The following is a 24876-nucleotide window of genomic DNA, read 5'->3' as shown; positions in this document are numbered from 1 at the left end:
TTTAAACTTAAAAAAAAAAATTCCTCTTTGTAATTAAGCATTTGTTATCTGTAATAATGTACTTTTCCAGGACAATTTTTTCACAAGTCACTTTATTAGAGATTGCATTCTCTCTCATTCTCTTCCCCACCACCTACTGTAGGATTTGCAATACTGTTCCCACTTCACAATAAAAGAAGCTGGAACAGGGAGAGAGAGAAAATGATGCTGCTTACACAATTCATTGTGAGAAGCTGCAGTTGATATTCTTCTATAAATAAAATGTTATTTTGAAAATTTTTTATAAAGCTGATTTTTAAAGATGTATTTATTCTAAATTTGCCTTTTTCTGAGATAACTAATATCATTTCTTTAAATACGTGTGTTTTGAAGAGAAACAAATTAAATTATTTTACCTGCTTCCAATTGTTCATACATTTACGCCTATTGAGAGAAATCATATCTTCCCTCAGCCTTTATGTCTGCCAGTCTCTTTCTCTTTTCACCTCTTACTCTCATATTTATAGGTAGTTCCTTTAATTAGATAAATAAAATAAAAAGTGAAAAATCTACTGTGAACTGAAATTAGAATAACTATGTTTATTGGTATTTATGTTTTCATTTTTAAGAGTTTCATTGGAAATGATCTGCATAAATATTAAATACATGTGAATTAGACAAAGTAGGTTTTGTGGTTTTTTTAGAAACCAAAATTAGTAGTCCTTGTTTCATGAATCTCTCTCATTATTTGTCTATATATAGCTTGCTTTTATTTAGTGTTTTTAGTGTCATTATACCATTTGTGAAGCCAACATGCAAAACAAAAGATAAGATCTTGGCAATAATCCATTAACTAACCAAATGACTCCTGTCCATCTTCCTGGCTCCCATGTTTCAAGCAGCCATTTTTTTGAATTCATGATTCACCAGTTCTTTGCTTTCTTCCTTTCTTCTTATTTTATCTAGGTATTCCCCATAAGTATTTAAAAAATTTAGTTGTTTTTACTTGTATTAAAAGGGTTTCATACGACATGTAATCCCTGGTGTGTATTTTTAACTTACCATGATATTGCTAAGATGTGCTCTCTTATTGTGTGTTATATTCCGTTCATTTTGGAGTATTTTATAATATTCCAAAAGAGTGAGTTTACTTTTTTACTGTTTACTTTTTCACTGTCTCGTTAATGGAGAGTTAGGTTGTTTCCAGGTGTGTACAATTGTGAACAGCCATTTAAACATTCTTTTACATGCCTGTTGTTTTTAACCTATGAGTTTCTCTTAGGGATAAAATTGCTGTGTCATAGAGTATATGAATTTTCAACTTTAGGAAAGAATGACAAGGTATTTTCCAGAGCAACTGTGCCATTTGTCCTCCCACAATGTCTAAGACACCCTGTAGATCCCTGTCTCTCTAGCATTTAGCATTATCAAACTTTCAATTTTTGTCAATTAAATGGACTTGAAATGATATCTTATAGGCTTAATATTTATTCTTTATGTTTATTGGAAGTGTCTGTTTCCTTTTTTGTGAAATTCCTGTTCCTGTATTTTTGTCAATTTTTTTCTAGTAAGTTGTTGATGTTTATATTAACGATTTGTTAGGTATTCATTATATAGTCCTGATACTAATCTTTTGCTGGAGGTATATGTTTCGAATATATTTTCTCAGTTTGTAATTTGATCTTTTATTTCTTTAAGGCATCTCTTGATGGCCAGAAGTTCTTAATTTCAATATGATCGAAATCTATTAATCTTTTATTGTCTGTACTTTTTTGTGACTCAAGTAACCAAGGTCTAAAAGATATTGACCAATCCTTTCCACAAAGATATTTAATGGTTTATTTTTTAAACTTAAGATCTTAATCATTCTAGAGTTAAGTTTTATTAATTGAGCGAAGATTCAACTTTATTTTTTAAATAATTTTTTATTTTTCAATTACAGTCGACATGCAATATTATATTAGTTTCAGGAGTACAACGTAGACATTTATATAACTTATGAAGTGATCATCCCAATAGATCTAGTACTCATCTGACATCATAGTTATTACCATATTATTGACTATATTTTCTATGCTGTACTTTATATTCCTATAACTATTTTGTAACTAGCAACGTGTACTTTTTAATTTCTTCCCCCTTTTCACTCATATCCTAACCCCACTCTCACATTGCAACTATCAAAATGTTCTCTGTATCTTAAGTCTGTTTCTGTTTTGTTCATTTTTATTGTTTTTTAGATTCCATGTATAAATTAAATCATATAGTATGTGTCTTTACCTGACTTATTTCACTTAGCATAATATCAGCTTCATTTTTTTTTTTTAATTACCATTGGAGGGTTACTCCATAGTGTAGTGGTTAGCACGTCTGCTTTACATGCAGAAGGACCAGGGTTTGCACCCCAAGTGGAGTCATGGACTATACCCCTAGTGCGCCAGGCCCCAGGTGCACTAGGCCCTGGGTGCACGCTGCGAACGTGTGGGAGGAGAATCCCTGCCTTCAGAGATCCAGTTCTTAAGGGGAAACAGCAACATCCATGGGTCAGGAGTGGAAGTGTGGGGGGGAATTAAAGAGGGGAGAAAAATTACCATTAAAAAAATCTCCATTTATTGATTTGATTTAATTTTAATTTTAAATTGAATCTTTTCTTACTGTAGTGGTCTGACTTGCCATCTGTGTCATATACCAAATTTCATGAATGCATGGAGTTATTTCTGAACTTTTTATTCTGTGCTTTTGTTCAATTAGTGTGGTGTGTGTGTGTATGTAATCATCTTTAAATATTTTCATCTTTGAACATATATATACACCTAGACTTTGAAATGCTTTGGTTTCTCCACTAGGTTTTGGATATAGTGAAAACAAGTATTCGTGCCGTTCTTCCACGCATCTGGAAGGTATCTGATGTCGATGAATTAAATTTATATCGGATTTTTAACCGAGTTTTTAATCGCTTACTCTGGAGTCATGGCCAAGGACTATGGAACTGTTTCTGTGATTCAGGGTAAGTTCTGAGTTATCTTTTATTATTGTTATTTTAAATATTTTAGTTATAGAGGTAGCTCAGTAAAATGGTTGGATTTCTTTAATGATCTCTTAATATATGGACTTTTTACTCTATGTAATTTTTAGTACTCTACTATAATTCATAGCAGTTAAGCTAATTTAGATGAGATAATGAATATGAACACACCACCACCTAACTAATTTGAATTCAGTGGAGAGAAGATAGTTAATTGATAAAAAAATCTCAATATCTTTAAGGTCCTTCCGCTGTTGCTTTTATGTAGCAGACTTCCAAAATTATGGCTGTATTCCTGCTCCTCTCCAAATTTTCAGTCCTGCCAAAGTTTTTGTGACTCATTATCATTTCAGCCTCAAGATATCTAAAAAGAAAAGTTTCATAGCTCTCTTTTATTCAGAAATGGACTTCCTTTAATCTTTTGGACTTCTCTTAATCCAATTGTTATTTTCTCAATTATACAAGTTTGATATCTTAGAGGCATTTACATCTTCCCTTGCCTTCACTGTCTTTATTCAATCATTTGCTAAATCCTGTTAGTTTTTCTGTGGGGCCCACTGTGGCTACTCTAGATTGTTTTTCATTGTTCTTAACAATTATCAAGTACTTACTACTGTATTAAATACTTTTGGAGATACAACGTTGAATCTGATATAGATCCTGCCCTCCAGAAAAATGATATTAGCTAACACAATACAACTTACTATGTACCAGGCATAGTTCTAAACACTTAACATGTATTAAGTGATTTAATCCTCATAACTTCACTTTGAAGCATGTTCTCTCATTTTCTCCATTTTATAGACAAGGAAACTGGAGGCACAGGTACATGCTGAGGACCTAGTGCAAGTGGGATTTGAACTCTGGCCCCAGAGTTCATGCTCTTAACCAAGAACCTCTGCTATCTATAGTAGACAAAATAAGATGTGTACAAATTAATGATTATAAAAGAGACAGAGATGAAGTATAGGATTTCAGAGAGTACAGTCTTTTTGATAGAAGGGCTAGGTGAAATTAATAGATTTCTAGGCATTTTTGCCTTCATTTTTTGTTTTCCTTATCCACCTTATTGTCAGGGTCATTTCCTAAAATCTGTAGTGATTTCTCTTATTTATCATTAAAGACTAGACTTCTTATCTAGAGTTACAAGACTCTCTAATGTGCCTGTTCTTTCTTATTTCTACAGTCTTCTCTCACATTACTCTTTAACTTGAACTCTGTTCCAGAAAAACAAACTCATTATTTTTCAAATATCTTAAAAGTGTTCCCTTTTCGTCCTCTGAGCTGCTGAAGTCATTAAGTATCTGATTGGGTAGCTTCCAAAAGCCATTCCTCTAATCCTCTCTACATTACTGAAACCCTGTGCAAAGACCCAACCTGTACACTTCTTTTGTGAAACCTTAGCAGACTATTGTAGTCTGAAATTATCTCTGAATGGCCTCCATTTAATGTTCTAGTCATCTAGCACTGAATCAGTCATATCATTTGCAGACTTATTCTCACCGCCATAATTTTCCTCAGCTGCCATTCACCAACAGGAAGAATTCCTAAGGTGCTCTGGGTTGTGATGAAATCTGAGAGTAATCCTGGCTATAAATTATTTGTACAGAGACTTAAGTGAAACGTTTGAACTGTATTCCATGCCCCTTAGTTGATGTCGTTTTCTCAATGTGAACTCATGAATGGAATTTTTGTCTGTTTGTTGATCCATTGGTTGGAATGCCATATATGAATCCCAGCTACTCTCTACCATGGAAGTCAGTGAAACAGTCTGCTACTGAAATTGGTGCTGGTGGCCTCGAGACCCTAAAGATGCTCATAAAGTGGTGGTTCTTTGTCTTTAGGGATCGTCTTCCCTGAACTATTTTGGTAATATATACTAACTTGATTAGAATGCTTTTCTTTTGTTCCTAGCACAGTATTCCTCCGATTTTTTTTTTTCCTGGTGGTATCTGTTACTACTAGTAATAAGAATGAGAGTTACATTTATTGAAATCTTAGCAAGTGCCTGACATTGTAACTTGAAATCTTAACAAGTGCCTGACATTTTACATAGTAAATATTCTTTAATTAATTAAAAAAAATTTTAATTACAGTTAGCATTCAATATCATATTAGTTTCAGGTATATAGCATAGTGGTTAGACATTTATGTAACTTATGAGGTAATCCCTCTGATAAGTCTAGTATGCACCTGACACCATACATAGTTATTACATACATATTAAATATTTTTATAATCACCACTACAAAATTTGAGTAATCAATCGATTATTATTATTCTCAAGGTATTAATGAGAAAATTGAAGCATAAAGAGAGTATATAACTTGCTCATAGTAACTAGGCAATCCTGAATTTAAACCCAGGTTGTCTGAGTCAAGAGCCCAAGCTCTTAACTCTATATTTTATTGACTCCCCTGAAAGCAGCATTGTCAGTGGTTACCAAGTTTGCTTTATTGCAAGTCCATAGCATGAGCCAAATCTCCAGGCCATTGCACCTGGGCAGGTGGAGCAAGCGTAGCAAGAGTAGCTTCGAATCCAATTTGACCTCCACTCTCCATCCATTTCCTTAAAAACTTGGTAGTTTGTAGAGGTGAGTTTAATACCAGATTTTATTTTGCAGCTTTGCAAATGAGTTTCTTAGGCTTCCTCAGTTTAATGAGGTCACATGGTATTATGTGTGTTTGATTCTTAGTTTGGACCCAGAATAGTTCTACTTATCTTTGATCATGTGTAGTCAATATATAGTCATTTAACTTTGGCTTGTCTAGTAATCAGAGTAAAAATCTACTCTTAACTCAGTTCTAAAGGAAAGACTTTAATAAAATGTGCAGCTATCATTTGGTTAGGTATAAAATCTTAGAAAAATATAATCCAAATAACTCTGGGCTACCTTGATTTTTGCCTTTACCTGTCAACACCCAAATAATAAAAATAAAAACCCATTGCTTGTCCACATTCAGAAATATCAAAAAATATTGTGGATCTTTGTGGCAGGTTTCTCTAGAATTGGCATAGGAGTTTTCCTGATGCATCACACAGAAAATACCTTCATCCTTCTCTGTTGCTCTTCCAAGCTGCTGAAGTCCATGCTCAGTGACTCTTTGTATCACATGCAGTCTCCTGGGAGTGTTAGAATGCCCATATTCCAAATGTGTTCTCTCCAGGGGAATAGCTCTTGGAATTATCCACAATGTTTACTGGGATAGGAGGAGTCTAGGTGCTATGGGACTCAAACTAGGCCTAAGAGCTCAAGAAATGTAGCCAAGGGAAATAACACTCCCGCTGAGATTTGCAGGAAGAGGAAGAATAGGAGTTTGCCAGGTAAAGAGGAGGATTCAGGGACGAGGATAGGAGAAGGAATGCTTTGTTTGGAAAAGCTCTCTCTACTCAAAACCCTGATATCTAAACCCCAAAGAAGAAAATCTGGTTTGGACCTTTTGCCAAATGAATTTTCTTATGGAATTTTGTCACAGAAAAGCTTTTTTCTTTTTCTTTTTTTTGACTCTTTAGGCAAGAAGAAATTGTAAGGAATGCTCTAAGGCAGTCTTCTTCTATGAATTGTATGTCTACTAGAAAATGTATGCATAACATGTAGACTAGTTAAAATGATGTGACTCTTATTCTCACATCACTTTTAATTCAGTGTGTTGTTGTTAGTACTCTTTAGCTCATTAATCTTTCTGTTGCTGATAATCTAGCTGGTATAGTCCAGATTTTTTTTATCTTCCCTTCTCCCTTCTTGTACTTTTGGCCACTCAGTCATCTGTATGGACTTCTACCAGAGAAGAGAAAGAAATAAATCAGTTTCACTTTTTAGATAATTGCCTTATTAAATGTTTTGATGAGAAAGGAGATGAAAATTATTGGATTACTGGATTATATGAAGCTTTTCAAGTCTTGGGATTTCATTAATAATTTCCCCTTTGTTGCCAGAGGTATTCAGTATTATGTATCTTCTTGTTTTATTACTAAAAAAATATCATTTGAAGTCTTTTCCTTTCATATCGCTTTGTGGATTAGGGAGTACTAGGAAGAACATTTTAACCATTTAATTTTCCTTTTCTAACTCATGGATTTGGGCCCTTTCATTTCCTTGGAATTTAGAGTCAGAAAGCAGACAGATAAGACCCTGGGTTCTCTGATAAAAGCACTGGTATTTTTAATTATTTCTATGTTCTTTCACCTTCTTAAAAATGTTGTGTTAGTATTGAAAATTAAGATTCTGTAGTGTTATAGAGGCATTTCATATTTACTCAGCTTTGCCAAGTAGTGGGTAGGAGCTGGAGGAATCAATTCAAAGGGCAGATTTCCTTTGTGCAGAGGGGTTGCCATTAGCCTAGTACCAAGTGAAACAAGTCCTGTTCATTTTCTTTGCTCTTTATGAGGGTTTTGATGTGCTGACACTCAAGTATAGATGATAGAGTAGAATGTGGTTTTTGGCCAATGGTGGTGAACATGTACATCAAAAATAGGTAAAAGACTTGATTCATATGTTTGTTTAAAATATTTAAGGAAGAATGGAAGAATGAGAAGCCAAAGCTGCTCATGTTGTAACTCACATATTATTCAGAATGTTAAATCAAGGAATCTCTTTTATCTTTCTTCCATTTTATTTGTTCTTTTCTTACCTCCATACTCCAAGTCAGGAGAAGAAAAATTACCATGATATGAGTGACCTGATAGTGGATCTAATCAAATAGCTCCAAAGGATCAAAATATAAACATGTCCAAATTGAGAGGGGAGGGTGGTGATAGAAGTTGACTTTTGTAGAAATATCCAGAATCCCAATGGAGAGAAAAGTGCTAGGCAGACAGAACATGGGATGTTTTCTGTGTGTGTTTACATTTATATGAAATTTTTATTTCTCTGTGCCCAATATGTAGGGCCTGCTAGATTAAGACATATTATTATAAACATATTCCCTAATTAATTGATGTTCTCCAATACTTTTCTTGATCAAGTTGGGCAAATTGTATATCTATGTAAACACACACACATATATATACACACATATATATATACACACACACACACATACACACATATATAAATGTATTTCATATCTAGTTTTTCTTATATTTAGTAATAAATTAAATTTTATTTTAGAGTTAATTTAACTAGCATATTACTATTTAGTCCTGAACATCTCAGAACATGGAAGATAATTTATTCCTTTTAATCTACTCGTTTGAATCTTATTTCTTTTAAGGAAACCTGTCATTCAGTGATGACATACTATCTTTTTTGGGACTGTGTTTCTCCTGAAAAAATAAACGGTAGCCTTTCTACTAAAAATTACCTTTCTGAGCTTCTAAAGCATTTTTTAAAAATTCCAAAGATATCAAATATCCACAGAAGATTGAAAATCGAGTCTGAATTTCCCACTGGGAAGTACATTTCTTCAGAAAAATATTTTCTTTAATATTTTTTTCTTTCTGAAAATCTACTCTTTTCTCTCTCTCTGAGGGTTAAGTGAATTGGTTTATGTAAAATGAGACTTGAAACACTACCAAGTGTGAAACCAAACTTTCCCCTTGAGGCGTGAAAAGAGTTTCATTTACACTAAGGAAATCTCTCTCTCTCTTCGCCCCCCCCACCCCCTTTCTCTTCCTCTCTCCTCTTCTCTCTCACTCTCTCTCTCTCTCCTCCCATCCTTCCCTCTCCCTCTCTTTTGGTATTTCCTGATTTGGGCCATGACAGTAAACTTAGGAATTGTAAATACACACACACAATTGAAATTTACCAAGAACATGCGCACTACTGCCTGCTTTGGTATAAGCTGACTGCACTAAAGGAGGGGAGGACACTACCTTTGAGACTGTAGTAGGATAGTACTTGTTGAGATAACATTATTTCCAGAGTACAAAACATACGCTCTAGGAATATCATGGATATAATTACATATGAAAGTGTTTTGAAAAGGGTGGTCATAATCAGGGGATTAACCTACATTCTCCTGGTGTGAAAAGGTTACAAATTAAGTAGCAGCAACTTTTAATTCTTTGGTGGGATTATTTTTAAGGGAGAGGTAAATATAGCTTCCTAGAAAACCTAAATTCCTAGAATACCTAACTTTTGAGAAGTTAACTCAGTATTTTACAAATACTTTGATATAGAATAACTCAGTTTTTCAGGAAGTGTTGGGAAACCATCCTGTTAGCTACTCACAGTTGGCAGCAGTGAAGTCTTTAAAGACAAATAGTCTATGAATTCTATGTTGTGTTTTTTAATGTAAAAATTAATTTTCGAATACGTATTTATTTTTTATCTTTCAACCTTTTGTAGTTGCTTCAAACGTGTGAGCCTATTTCTTCTTTTTCTTATTGCTTTGTTGCTAGGTAAGTGATATGGCTGGTTGCCATTTTTAGCAGCCTCATGAGGTCATGTCTGTTTCCATGCCAACAGATCCTCTTGGGAGAGTATTTTCAGTAAAAGCCCGGAGGTGGTGACTCCTTTGCAGCTCCAATGTTGCCAGCGCCTGGTTGAGCTTTGTAAACAGTGCCTGCTAGTGGTTTACAAATATGCAAGTGACACAAGAGGATCGCTCTCAAGCATTGGTACCAATTGGGGTAATTCCAGGTACTTGTTTACATTCCCTAGACTCTGGGAGTTTTATGTAAAGTAATGCCACAATGCAGTTTGAAATTGAAAGTCTCTTTTTGTTTATATGGCAAGAGAAGCTAAAGACTGAAAATTCATGCATACTATTGTCTATAAAATCTCAATCTTGCACAATCTTTACCTTTAAAGGACTGAACAAAACTGAAGGTGAAAGAAATAACCTGCATGGAAATGAGATTATTTGTTTTACATACTTTGCTTTCAAAAGCCAAGTAAGAGCAACCAAAAATGCTAACAATTTAACATTTTTCCTCAGGGATGTTTCAACATTTATTCTTTATCCTAACAGTTGAAGAGATACCTTTAGTTTAATTTTTATTGTTCAGTATGCCTCTGCTACTCCTTTCATCACCATACAAATCAGTGGGAAGTGAATTCGTTAAGTTCTATTTAAAAATTGAATTTTCATAAATGTTGTTGAGTTAAAAAAGCATAAAAAATAATATTGTTTTTAAGTTAAAAAATATAAACAAGAAATACATTTTAGCAATTCTCAAGACAATTATAGTTCTCATTTGAATTAAAGATAAATACGTGACTTTATTTTCAGTATACATAAGTTATAGTACTACTCAGGATAGAAGAGAATAAACGACGACTTTTAAAAAAATAAGTGACCATGAAAAGATGATAGGATTCAACTAACTAAAAGAAAATACTATAGCTTGGATTTTTTTTTGGAAATACCTAGAAATTTATCCATTTATTAAAAAGATCGATCATATTCTTGCCCAAGTTCAAAACCATTTGATAGAGAATTATAGGAGTCAGATGATTATCAAAATAGAGTTTAGTTACTGAGAAAAGCTACATTGAAGGGCATATGTGTAGATGTGAACCAAGTGAGTTTTCTAATATTGAATTTCAGAATTAAATGTGCCCATTGCGTCAAAGGCAGAGCTAGGTCAACCCGAATCTTCCACTAGCACTACCTCATAAAGTCTAATTCCATTAGTACTGGTAGGAGAGCAAGTAAGAATACATCCTTTCTGCAAATAGGCTGATCCAAAAAGAAAAAGGGGCTATACCAACCATGCTAGTTTCTTTCTTTTAAACCTGCAAATGGGATAACTCACTTCTGGTAAGATGCTAGAAAGTTTCCACTAGTGGAGGTTCTTCTACATAAAAACACAAGGAAGAGAGAGAAATAAACATGTCCTCCTAATATATAGCTATTAAAACCCAAGTCAATGTCACATTAATTTAAAAACATGGAAAAGGGGACCATATCTTTTCCCTGTAAATTAGGAACTTATAGCATATTACTTTATATGTAGAAGTCACTTAATTTGATATTTATTAATATGTTGATTAATTTCATTTCTGAAGTATACCTAATGAAACATAAATTATATATAAATTCATATAAATATGCCTAATATAAATAATTTATGAGGTATACATACCTAAATACTTTATGAAGAGATATATATTTGGCTAATATATCTGTAAAATTAAGAGAGAAGAAGATAGAGCTAATAACATTAGTCAGGTTTATGACAATGTTTATCTTCATCAGAAATCTTCAGGGTATTTCTTAAGAGACTTTAAAGAATAAATGGAAGGAAGTGGACTTCAACCTTGCAATCTCAGAAAAACAATAATGTATAGGTACACTAAGTGAAAAGCCATTTCTTAGAGGTAGACTCTTAAGTAAACCAATAGAACTGTTACATAAACTCAGATGGTCAATTATATATATATTTAGTATATATCTAGGATACTATAGTTCTTGGGATCAGTTCAATATTTCACTGTAACTAGACTTACTTGGGAAACCTTGAGATCTTCAGACATTTTCTAGTCTCAGCATCTCTGTGTTTCTATCTTTCATGTACCGAGCTTTCATATAAACTCATATCATAAGAGGGGTACCGTGACTAGAAACATTAATAAAAACTACTGAATTAGAACTTCTGTCTTCAGTTAATAGAGCACTAGATATTTGGACAAATCCTCTCCCTCACAACAACTAGAGAAGCTAGACAAAATATCAAAGCATTTGCTTAAAGATATCAGAAAATGTTAACCAGATACTTGTTAATGAGTATTTGTTAGTACTGAGTAGTGCTTTTGACAGACTCATGGGCCTAAAGGGAAAAAGTGGAGTTCAGGGCTCGCAAAGATGTGGACCTTGGTAAATCCCTAGATTCCTAGGAGAAAAATGTTCCAGATGTTTTGCAAAGCAAAAGTGGACAGAATTACAGGAAAAAAAAATAAACAAATCTACAACCATAGAGGGAGATTTTAATATACTAAAAATGTTTTTTCCTCAAAAAAAAATTAAAGTATAGAACATTTTAATAATATGATTACCATACTTAACTGTGGTATGTAAATCTAATAACCTCAGAGTATAATACACCAGGCATACCAGGAATTTCTATAAAGATCGACCATATAGTGGAATAATTAAACATATTTCAACAAATTTGTGAAACTTGAAATTATGCAGAGTATTTTTTCTGACCACATATCATTAAGCTAGAAAACAATAAGAAAATATAACCAGAAAATTTATATTTTGGAAAGATAAAAAAAATGCACTTTTAAGTAATCCATGAATCAAAGAAGAAATCATAATGGACATAAAAGATTTTGAACTGAATGATTATAAAAATCTTACAAATAAAAACTTGCAGTGTGTAGCCAAATTGTTATAGAACTATTTATAGACTTAAATGGACACATTAGGAAAGAGGAAAAGAAAAAATTAAATGAGCTAAGCAATCATCTTGAAAAATGACAAAATGACATTAAAATAAACACAAATAATACAGAAAAAGGAAATAAAAATGCCAGCAAAAATTAATAATACTAATATTCCTTGACTTATGATGGGGTTACGTCCCATATTATGGGTAAACCCATAATAAGTTGAAAATAAGTATCCAAATACATTTAATACACTTAATCTACCCAACATCATAGCTTAGCCTAGCCTGCCTTAAACATGCTCAGAACCTTACATTAACTTATGGTTGGGCAATTATCTTGAATTTCAGCTCAAAAGTAAATCCTTCCTCTTTTTCTCATCAGAAGCAGGAGACACAGATGGGCATTTTATAGACATGACGGGATGTGACAACACAAAATGCAATATCCAAAAAGCACTGATAACACAGTACACTGTTAGCATATTAGTTGTTTACCCTGTGAACACATGGCTGACTGGGAGGTGCAGCTCACTGCTGCCACCTAGAATCACAACAGTATCAATGATATCAACATATCACACTGTCCTTGGGAAAAGATCAAAATTCAGAATTTGAAGTACAGTTTCTACTGAATGCGTATCACTTTTGCACTATTGTAAAATTGAAAAATTGTAAGTTGAACCACCATAAGTTGGGGAGTGTCTATATAATGAAATAAACAATAAAAAAGATCAACATGGCTAAAAGTTTACTTTTGAAAAAACTAATAAAATTGATAAACAACCGGTGAGACTGATCAAGAATATAAAAGGCAGGTACAGTTAGTATCAAGAATAAAAATAGAGACATTACTACAGATCTTATAAACATGAAAAATTTTGTAAGGAAATATGAACAATTTTATGCTGATAAATTTAGGTTGTTAACAAATTCCTGGGAAAACACATTACCAAAGTGACATAAGATATAGAAAGTCCTTTATATTGAGGGAATCGAATCAATAATTAAAAGCCCCCCACAAAGATAACTCTAGATTCACATGGTATTCACTATCTAATTCTACGAAACCCACTAGAGCAGAAAAGGAGGGAGCATTCTCCAGCTTGTTTTATGAGGCTACCATACCTTTAATACCACAACCCGACCAGGACATTATGGTAAAGGATAATGACAGTTCAATCTCACTCCTGAATGTAGATGCAAAATTCTTAAAATATTAGTAAAACGAACCCAGAAATTTTAAATAGTATAATGTATTACGACCAGTTTCTGTTTATTGTATTAAAGGGTGCAATAACATTAAAAAGTGACCAATGTAATTTTCATAGAATAAAAGATAATTTTAATAGATACAGATAATCACTTGATGGAATTCAATATACATTCATTCCTTAAAAAATGCTGAGCAAGCTAGAAACAAAAGGGGAAAAGTTCCTTAGTTTACTAAAGGGTAACTATAACAAACATACCTAATGGTGAAATGTTGAAGGCTTTCCATTTGAGATGAGGAACTAGACAAGGTCGCTTGTTACTACTGCTTCTGTTTAGTGTTGTGCTGGAGGTCCTAGCTGGTTTAATGAGTCAAGCAAAAAAAATTAAAGACATTATATTTGAGAGAAATAACTAAAACTCATTACTAGTAGATATGATTGAATTCATAGAAAACTAAATAAATCTATAGATAAACTATTAAGTAAATTTAACAATTTTGATTAAATCAAGGTCAAGATAAGACAATTAACTGTAGTTTTTCTATATCAACAATAGCTAGAATATGAAATTTTAGATACAATATCATTTTTCATAACATCAAAGCATAGCTAACACTTAGGAATAAATAGAACAAAATGTGTAAGACTTTTTTGCAGGAAAATGTAAAAAATTGAAAGATATATGTTATTCATCATTGAAATCAATATTATTATGTCAATTCCTCTCAAATAGTTCTGTACATCTACAAATTCAGTGCAACCCTAATATAAAACCCAACAAATTTAGTTCGGGGGGTGTAGTATTTGACCAAAGCTGTTCCAATATTTATATAGAAAAGTAAAGGGCCAAGAGTAAATGAGAAACTCTTGAAATAGAACAATAAAATGGTAAAATTTATTAACTACAGTGTACTAACACTTATAATAAAGCTAAAGTAATTTAAGACAATTACTACTGCTAAAAGTATAGACAGACCAATGGCACAATTCGGAAAGGTTATCCATAGACCCAGGCATATATAGAGACTTTATTTATGACTACAAGGGATACACTTAATTTATGACAAATGAGAAAAGGAAGTTTGTTTAAACAAATGGTGCTGGGATAATTGAGTTTCCAAATAATAATAATAATAGAAAACTTGAGTTTACCCACACCATATGCAAGAATCATTTTTAATGAATTTAGTATATGGATATGAAAAGCAAAACTAAAAATCTCAGAAAAATATAGGGGAATATTTTCATGACCTCGAGGTGTACAAAGATTATAAAAATATAAGACCAAAGTACAGATGATAAACGAAAAGATGAATTTTACTGTGTTAAAATTAAGAACATATATGCATCAGAATATCACAGGTGGGTGTGAGAAAGCAAGCCATAGAATGAAGCAAAGTATTTGGAGGAAGATACTTGTAGAAGCTATTCACACAAGAGTTTGAAAAAAAGAAAAAAAGGACCAATAAACATTTGAAAAAGTGTTTAACCCTTTTCCTGTTTAGAAAAAAAAAGTAGAGCTCAGTGCCAGCATTCATTTAACATGCGTAGAAATGCTACGTTTTCTAAGATTTGACATTTCCAGTGATTGAGAATTACTATATTTTTTAAATGAAAATACCACTACTAAAAACAGAATGCTATAAACACAATGATGTTATTTGTTTCCAAAGACTATCTATATACTAGAGTGATGCTACGAACTCTAGTGATATGAACTCTCTTATTCTGCTGGTGATAGTGAAAATTGGTACCTTTAAAAACTGGCATTATAAAGTCTACCTTCTTTACAGCTATTCTATTACCAGTAATTCTCAGCAGAAATGTTTGCACATGTGCAGAAGACCATTATTAGAATGATCATAGTAGAATTTACTTAATAGCTAAATTTGAGAAACAACCCAAAAATGTATTCATAGAAAAATGGACACATTTTCTGTATTGTCAAAACAATGAAATATTATACAGCATTGACAGTGAACAAACTGCACACATACAAGGCAACATATGTGAGTCTCAAACATAAAGTTGAGCAAAAGGAATACATACTTCATTTCATTTATTTTAAAATGAAAAGCAGGCAAAACTAAATTTTGGTGTTTATGGAATGTGTACTTGGGTAAACAAGGAAGTAATTACCATAAAAGTCTCCATAGTGGATAACTTTATAGGGAGGGAGGGTGCTGTAATACAGAGCTCTGGGGTGCTAGGAATATTCAGTTATTTAAGCTGGGTAGCATTTAGATTTTATGTGCTTTTTCAGTGTGTGCTATACTTTATAATTAGGAAGTTTTAAAAATTGAGTTAAATACATGGTATTATTATGGCCTTAGGTTAAGATAGCTTAATACGTCTGTCTTAGAACAGGGATGGTCTTGCTAGTAAGGCTGATGTTCATAACACATAAATAATATTTCACCCACATGTACTATTTCATTGGCTCTGTACTCTGTGAGACAGGCATGGCAGAAACTATTGGACTCTTCACAGATCAGAAAACTGAGGCCCAAAGAGGCTGAATGGCTTTTCCAGATCCACATTGCTAGCATATGGCAGAGGTGGCACTTGAAACTAGGACTAACCCTTTTCCCAAAAAAGTCAAAGTTAAAACTATAGGACAATGCATACCCACTGGGATGACTATTAAAAAAAAAAAAAAAAGCAAAACAGTAAGTGTTGGTGAAGATATTGAGAAATTAGAGCCCTCATGCATTCTTAGTTCAGAATGTAAAATGATGTGGCTGCTATGGAAAACAGTTTGGCATTCCTCAAAAAATTAAATATGGAATTACCATATAAGCTAGCAATTCCACTCCTAGGTTTATACCACAGGGAACTGAAATGAGGACTTAAACAGATACTTTTACACCAATGTTTACAGCAACATTATTCACAATAGCCAAAAGGTGAAACAACTCAAGTGTACATCATCAGATGAATGGATAAAGTGTGGTATATACACGTACAATGCAATATTATTCAGCATATATACAAAGGAATGGAGCAATTCCACTCCTAGGTTTATACCACAGGGAACTGAAATGAGGACTTAAACAGATACTTTTACACCAATGTTTACAGCAACATTATTCACAATAGCCAAAAGGTGAAACTCAAGTGTACATCATCAGATGAATGGATAAAGTGTGGTATATACACGTACAATGCAATATTATTCAGCCTATATACAAAGGAATGGATTCTGATACATGCTGCAACATGGATGAACCTTGAAAGCATGCTGAGTGAAACAAGCCAGGCACAAAGGGCCAAAATATAATATGATTCTACCTATATGAGATATATAGAATAGACAGATTCAAAGAGACAGAAAATAGAATAGAGGTTATTAGAGACTGGGAAGAGGAGAAATAGGGATTTAGCGTTTAATGGATACAGAGTTTCTGAGATGATGAAAAAGTTCTGGAACTAAGTAGTGGTGATGGTTACACAACCATCGTGAATGACTTTAATGTAATGAATTGTACACTTAAATAGTAAAACCGAGTAAGTTTCATATTATGTACAGTTTACCACATTAAAAAAAATTTAAAAAACGCAGAACAAATATTATGATGAACTTTATTTACCTTGTGTTCCCCAAACAGGGAAGCTGAGTTTATTCTGGGGGTATCAGGGATCCTGATCTTACTCCAGAAAAATCTCAGAAGGGTGGCATAGCTTAAGTTTTCAAGGCTAATTCCCTACCAGCCTTGAAATGCTTCATGTTCTAGAGATTCTTTGTGGTTGGCAATAATTCGGTACATGACAGATCAACCAATTCTACATCAACCAGGAATTAGACAAATGCATATTTTATGTCTATATACTGGATATGTGAAGATGTGCAGACCTAGCCTCAGGGATGAGTTAGGGTATATGTGTGAAGAAATAGGATAGTCTGAGGTATTTCTCCTTGGTATGAATTAGCTACAAGTTAGCTATTTTAGTTCATCAAGAGTAAGCTAGAATAAAAATAAAGCTTCAACTTTTCACATTTGTTGCAACTTTAACACAAACTCTTTAGATGTAATCTATAAATCCACTTCCTAGTGATATTCTTTCTGCTAAAAAAAAATCAAATTTATTATTTAACTTCACTGCAAGGAACATTTCAAAAATAATCTTTGATATTTAGATAGTGTGAGATCTCCCAAGAGATATTACTGGAGATATTGAGGCAAATAATCCACTGTGTTTCTCTATAATGCTTTAAAATATCCCACAGCACTAGCTATAGGGAAGCAAAGTGTTTCTTCCAATGTGATTTCATAGGTTTTTTTGAGTTCATACTAAACCTCTTTTTCTTTTCAAGTCTTAAAAATAGTTTCGTTTTAGCTTTTTCTGCTCCTATTAAAAAGTTTAAGTTTATGGATGTATATTTTCATACTTTCTAGGATATATTTAATATTTCTGAAAAAATGAGTATAATCATTTTATCCATTAGTTTTAAAATTGAAATTCATACAGAAAAATGAAAATATAGTATAGTTTCTAGGAGCAGTGATTCTTAGCCCACATGGATTGTAATCCTGGCTCTGCCACTTACTAGCTATGTGACTGGGCAAGGCATTTGACCCCCCTGCATGCTTTAGTGTATTCATCTATAAAATAGAGCCTACAATAATATCTACCGTATAGAATTGTTATGAGAACTGAGTTAATATTGTAAAGTAATTGGAATGGGCACATAGAAAACACTATTTAAATATTAAAATGGTATTAAATAAAGTAATATAAGTTAGCTGTAACCTGGACTTTGTGTTTTATTTTTGCATCTGTGAAATGGAGAAAGAAATCTATAACTCAAAATGATATGTGAATGTTATTGTAATACCAATAGTAACTATTGCTTGGAAGTTCTTCAAAAGAAAGCTGATAGAAGTTACTGTTTACTATGATAAATATCAATGTAATCAGAATGCATTTGCTTCGCAATAGATGATAAAATAACTCTCAACTAATACAAAAGAGTAGGTTTTGATCAAACACCTTTTTTTTTGCACGTTTGGCCTAGGTAGAAAGGGTAGCTTTTTGATGGCAGAAGATATTAAATTAATCATCTTGACTCCACTCGTTCTTGACATAATAATTTGTATAAATTACCCAAGTGATATTAAGAAAATAATTTGTATAATCTGTGATGTGAGAAATCAGTTGTTTCATTATTTATCACCCATTGTGCAATTTTGATTTAATTTGGTTTGTTGTGTATTATTTTACTGCTCTATTAACCTAATGATTTGAGCAATTATTTATCGTTTGTGATATTAGGTAATAGATTAAGGGGATATTATTAGATAATTCATGATAAAATGATGTTTATGAATATTATAATAGAGAATTCTGCTACTTTAATCTGAATGCTGTATACGGTTGATCATAATGAACAAAATTCATGTCACACAACTATAAGTGTAATTTTTTATTAACATAGAGATATGGTAGTTATCACCATTATTTAATATAGAATAGATAAACTGATAGTAAACTTTGGCCCTGGATTTCTTCACATATCTATGGAAGTATTATACTTTTACTAGAAGATCTTAATGTCAAGTGAAGAAAATAAAATAAATGATTTGATGCTTTACCATTGTTTATTTTTTCAAGAAAACTGGTAATTACAAATCTTTTATTGCTACTTCTGCTCTTGAAGATTCCTCATAGATCTCTTTGTCCTGGCTTTATAGCATGTCCTTCTCATTATTGCCAGTACTTACACTGTTAATAGTGATGTTTATGTGCATTTGTTCATATGGATTTCTTAGATCATTTCTCTCTAGACATATAGAGTAGCATGGCCTAATGCTAATCAAAGTTTTTTTTCAGAGGAAAATGGTATATAGATGCACACTCTTATTTGCAGTTTCTAATCCCAAATCTCTGAAAAGTAAAAAAAAAGTAATATATTTATTGGCAAATCTGACCTGAATTGACATGAAGTCATTTATAGTCTGTATCTGATTTATTTTGAATATTTATACATTTTACTATAGCAATATTAATTGTTTGTTTACAGGATGCTGTTCCAAGGCCCTGATGGAGATGTTATATATAGTATATATACTATATTGTTCTAAAATTTGGAAAATTCATGTATTCTGAAATACATTTGGCTGCAAGGGTTGTATGCAACCAGTAATTGTGATTGTTTTGGTATTCTGTAATCCTAACTCTTGTGTGGTCTAAGAATATAAGATTTGTAATCTAGTTATGAATGTTAATCTTTAATTTTTTCTTTTAGATTACCTATAGTTGTAATACATCAATGAAATATTATTAAATTGTAATGAATGGTTCCAAAATCCTTGAAACAAACACTTATTTGTAATGTGGCTAGCCAAATCTCATATCACATGTTTTTAAAGAAATATTTGACTGGCTTCACATATTATTTACAAAGATTAATGATGAATTACAAATTAATGTCAGCCATATAAACAGTTTCCTAGCATGTGAGTATAATGGTGCTTCATGGGATGTCTTGGGGTACTTAGATTATATATTGCTTCTTGGGGCTTTATGACCCTCTTCCCACTCCCCCGACACCAATCTGGGAGAAGAAATCTTTTTATATGGATTACATTTTTTTAAGTATCATTTCTCATGGAGGATATATAAATTACTAGTCACATAACACTTTAGTGAGAGATGTTAATGCTAACTTGACTTTAAAAGTCTAACTTTTGAACTATTATTTTTAGGTATTTACTACCAGGAAGTACACAATTCTTCATGAGAACACCAACCTACAACTTGAAATACAGTTCACCCGGAATGACTCACTCCAGTGTTTTGTTTACATCACGATATGACCATTTGTGAAACAGAAAAGAAGCTCGCCATGGGTTATGCATAATAGCAGTTCATTTTCTCCCTAATTTAAACATGCAAAGAAAGCAACCATTAAGTGCTGTTTTATGTATATACGACATATATGTGTGAAAATATATACACACATGCACTCAAATAACATATATATTTATTATATGAAAGAAGAATTAGCAGAAAACTGGATATAAGACTTAACCTTTCTGGAAATGTAATAAACCATGTTAATACTGTTTACACAAATATGTGGATGTCTAGAATTTGCTAGGTTTATAACTAATACCTTCCTACTAGAAATGTTATTTTTGCTGCAGAATATATAAAACAGAATTTGATCCTGAAGATCCCATTACAGTGTTAAATTATTTTCTAGATAACACGTCTTTTGACTTGAAAAAGCATTAATAGTATAATACCTTATTAATTCTCTTATGTATAGTAGCCATTTAAAATGAAAAAAATTAGAATCCTGGTGTTGCTTGATGATAGGATTAAGTATAAAACGGGTTTATCATAACTGTAGCACACTGTAAAGTACTATAAAAATCCCAACCTGATTCTTCAACATTTTATTCCTCTATGTGGAAATTTAGCTACTAATGATAATGTACATTTTCAGTAAGGATCTCGAAGTTCATATTATGATCTAAAATGAAAGACAATCCAGTGAGTTAAAAATAAAGAAAACATAAACTAGCTTTTAGTTTTACTTTTCATTGGGAATCACATAAAGAACAAAAAATGATGATAATGACAAAATCGTATAATTTTTGTATCTGATACTACTCGCCTTTATTTGGAAAGTATAGCTCCAATTGGTACTTATGGTCAAATACATTTTTTTCTGTTCTTCGGAAGTAGTAGAATTTACTTTTCAAATTTATTTCAATTTTACAGGATAATGTCTCATACTTCTAAGTTTTTCAATGTTGAGACCAATTTACATTGCAAAGTCTAATATACAGTTTTACATGGCACCAAAGGAAATAATCTAAATTATTGCAAATAGAAGATTCTGATCACTGGATATTATTAGTCATGATGTACCCTTGAGAAGTCTTTTTAAATTACAGTATGAAGTTTCTTTTCATTCGAAGTTATTTTGCATAAGTTTCATAGCCGTTTACTTTTCTCCCTGACAGTTTCAAAAACGAGTAAGCTTTCACTTTTCCATGAAAATATAAAGAACATGATCATCGACATGGCAATCCTTAGAAATTGCAATATTCACCCAGAAGTTTTATTTTCTAACGGATGCTAATTATTTGCAAAATTCATGAATGTTTTACCTCCTTTTATTAATCTAAAAGCTATTTCCAATAAATCAAGAAATGACCCCAAAGTCAAAGGAGAATTGAGGGAGGCAAACTGGCCTGGTTTAATTAACAAGCTGGATAATTGGCACCCCAAAGTTATAAGTTAGATATACTTTGCTCTTAAGGCCATATTCTAAGACTGTTTTTGGCTAAAATAGGTTATTTTCTAAGTTATTGCTAGCTACTTGACTCTTATGCCTACCTAGCATCCATATTCCAATAGATACTTTTTCTTGCTATATTCCTCCCAAAGAAGAATTTGTTATTGTCTTTTTGGTGCAAGAGAATAAGGATGTCAGGATGAAGGAAATTACAGTGTAACTGAGTGTTGGTGACTTTATTTTGTGAATTCTTAAATATGTTACAGAATTTTTTAGAATAAATAATGCAAAGATTGGGCTATTACAAAATTATTAGAAGAATGATCAGCAAGTAGGCCTTTTCATGGAGTATTTTTAGTCATTTTTCTTTTAAATTCACAATTTGTCCATGAATGAGACAATTTCAAGTGTCTGGTATATGATATCAGTACAGTTTGTTGGCCACTCACTTGTGTTAGTTTAAATAAAAAAATGGTTATTTAATTTGCTAGAGTAAACGCTTTGGAACTTCTGTTCTTAGTTGCATAAGAGTGAAATTTCTATTTAAGAATGTCTGACATGGGGATGAGCCCTGTCACCCTAGGAAAAAAACAGAATGCAAAAAAATTTAAAAACCAAGAGTAAATTTAAATACATAAAATGATGCAAATAATTGATTAAAACATTTCCTTTCTCTAGTTATTTAAGTCTGCTTTTTTCTGAGCAGTATAAATAGGCCCACATTCGCCCATTTATACTGATCCAGTTTGCTATGATGAAGTTGTAAATAAAGCCATGGACTCATTATTTATATCTACTACCTGGTATGCTGTGGTCTATGGTTGCTGTAGTACTTATTCTCTAATGAGAAACCAAGAAGAGAAGATGCAGTAATAAACTAGAAAGTCTCCAGAGGCCATAGAAATGTTTAGAAGTATAAAATATTTCTTAGTTTTTCTTATACATTTTTTATTCATGGAGTTAAAACATGTCAGTATAAGTGATAGTGTGGCTTTGGCTCTCTCTTCTAGGAGAGAAAATAAGTATCTGAAAAATTCCACAAGCTATTCAACCTTACCAGGAGTTTTTAATAGGGAATTTGGTTTATTTATAATAAAAGCATATTTTTATTCTGTTATTTAAAAAAATCCCTGATCATTCTGTAAATCTAAGATTGGAATGCTTCCCAGAAGTGTATACGATTGCAATGATTTCCAGAACTGTATAAAAAGCAAACTTTTTATTTTAAATCATCATCTGTGAACATAGTATGAGATTGCAGATTAGTTTTCACTTTAATAATCCAGGATTGTGGATTAGTTGCCATTTGTAATCTGCCGAAAGAAATACTGTGATTCTTATTACGAGTATTGTTACTAGCAATAAATTTTATTTTACTTTAATTTCATTTACCTTGCATATATAAAAATGAAATTATAATAGGGCCATATGTGGAAATGGCAACAGTAACCTCTGCCTAGAACATAGTTGAATATTCCTGGTTATCTATAAGATGCAAAGATATATACAAATATCTGTAGGTCTAAATACACAAAAAGTCTTACTAATTTCTTCTCCCTAAAACTAAAATGAACCAACTCAAACAAAAACCCCAACCTTCTTTTCATTTAATATTTACACGCGACTAGATGACAGTGATTTCTAGACATCAAGAAAAAGATTTCATTCTAATTCTCTTTTTAATTTGGAATGTATATGACTGTAGAATTTTGTTACCTAACTGGAAATTTCAGGTGTTTTAATATAAATTAATCCAAATATTTTCTTCTTTAGCGTGTTAAAGCCATTTCATTTAAAAATTCTCTTTAAATCTAAACATACACACTACTTGACCTTTTTGAAAGTACCAAAAAATTGATAGTTGCATAAATGCTATTATTTTTAGTTTTCTATAAAGCACTAATTTATTCTTAAATGTATACTCTTTTTAAAATAATAGCAAATACCTCGAAAAGAATGACAGAAAATACTTTTCCATTCTGTTCTCTAAAGCTGATTTACATTTTGAGTCTTAGTTAACTTGATTCTAATGGTTAAACAATAAAAAGTATAACTACAATTAATGTGTTTCTGTGACCTGATTTTTTAAAATATGCTTTCTTTTTTAAATCGAAGGATTTAGACTTTCAAGGACTTAGTTATCTAAATATTTTGGACTAATATTACTTATGCACAAATTAAAATTTTAGAAATGTATTTATGACTAAAATGTTATTTCCTACTCCTTCCTTCCTTCCTTCCCTCCTTCCTTCCTTCCTTCCTTCCTTCCCTCCTTCCTTCCTTCCTTCCTTCCTTCCCTCCCTCCTTCCTTCCTTCCTTCTTTCCATGTCCATTAAACATTTTTTTTGCATTTAAAAAAAATCAGTCTCTGTTTTAAACCCAACTTTTATTTTTTCAGAATGAACATCTTAGTTTTTTAATTTTTCCCTTCCTTCCTTCCTTCCCTCCTTCCTTCCTTCCTTCCTTCCCTCCCTCCCTTCCTCCCTCCCTCCCTTCTTTTTTTTATACTTTATGTTCTCTTCAAAGTTTTGACCTTTGCATGGACAAAGTCAAGAAAGAGAAATCTTGCCTTATTTTTATCCTCAGCAACAATAAAAGTTGGATAATGAATCATTGGATCTAGTTAATTTGTCTGCTGAGATTTTTAAAAATCAAATTGAAGTCCATGTCTAAAAAACATTAATTGCCTGGAGTCAAGGTACACGGCTACAAATAACAGTCTTGTAACCAAAAAATTAATATATTAAAACTTATTGCACACTTTGAGATTGCTGCTCTTTTTTTTGTTTGTTTTGTTTTGTCATAAATGGGTATATGATAGATTGAAGGAAAACTAGTCAGATAATACATTCTGACTAGCTGGGCTGTATTATCTAAGAAGAGCAACATAAGGCTTTTATTTTTATTCTCACTTATTTGAAAACTATTAGTAAAATCATCATTCAATAGACTAACATTTTCTATGTTAGTAAGAAGACTTACAAAAGTAATCAGATAATGGTAATATTTCTCTTTCAAAGGCTAACAACAATTCTTGTTCTTGAGGTAGTCGGTTCATACAATAACTACTGTACATCCTATGGCATCGAATATTAATAGATTTGCTGAAGATTCTGGGTTTGAAGATT

General features: G+C 32.1%; 1 protein-coding gene across 2 annotated transcripts in view; it reads left to right on the top strand.

Annotated features, from left to right (window-relative positions):
- The window catches only part of TTLL7 (tubulin tyrosine ligase like 7), a 146727-nt gene extending 122920 nt beyond the window's left edge, over positions 1 to 23807 (top strand). For both annotated transcript variants that reach the window (XM_006919353.3, XM_025052105.1), the window contains 3 exons: positions 2826 to 2986; positions 9414 to 9587; positions 20205 to 23807. In XM_006919353.3, the coding sequence (XP_006919415.1) occupies positions 2826 to 2986; positions 9414 to 9587; positions 20205 to 20325 (456 nt within the window). In that variant the 3' untranslated portion in view covers positions 20326 to 23807. The remainder of the gene's footprint in view (positions 1 to 2825; positions 2987 to 9413; positions 9588 to 20204) is intronic.
- Positions 23808 to 24876: the final 1069 nt, after the last annotated feature.

The sequence above is a fragment of the Pteropus alecto genome, unplaced genomic scaffold (genome assembly GCF_000325575.1).
Source record: "Pteropus alecto unplaced genomic scaffold, ASM32557v1 scaffold25, whole genome shotgun sequence".
Lineage (NCBI taxonomy): Eukaryota > Metazoa > Chordata > Mammalia > Chiroptera > Pteropodidae > Pteropus > Pteropus alecto.
The sequence above is the reverse complement of the archived record's forward strand: the minus strand, read 5'-3'. Positions and strand labels throughout refer to the sequence as shown.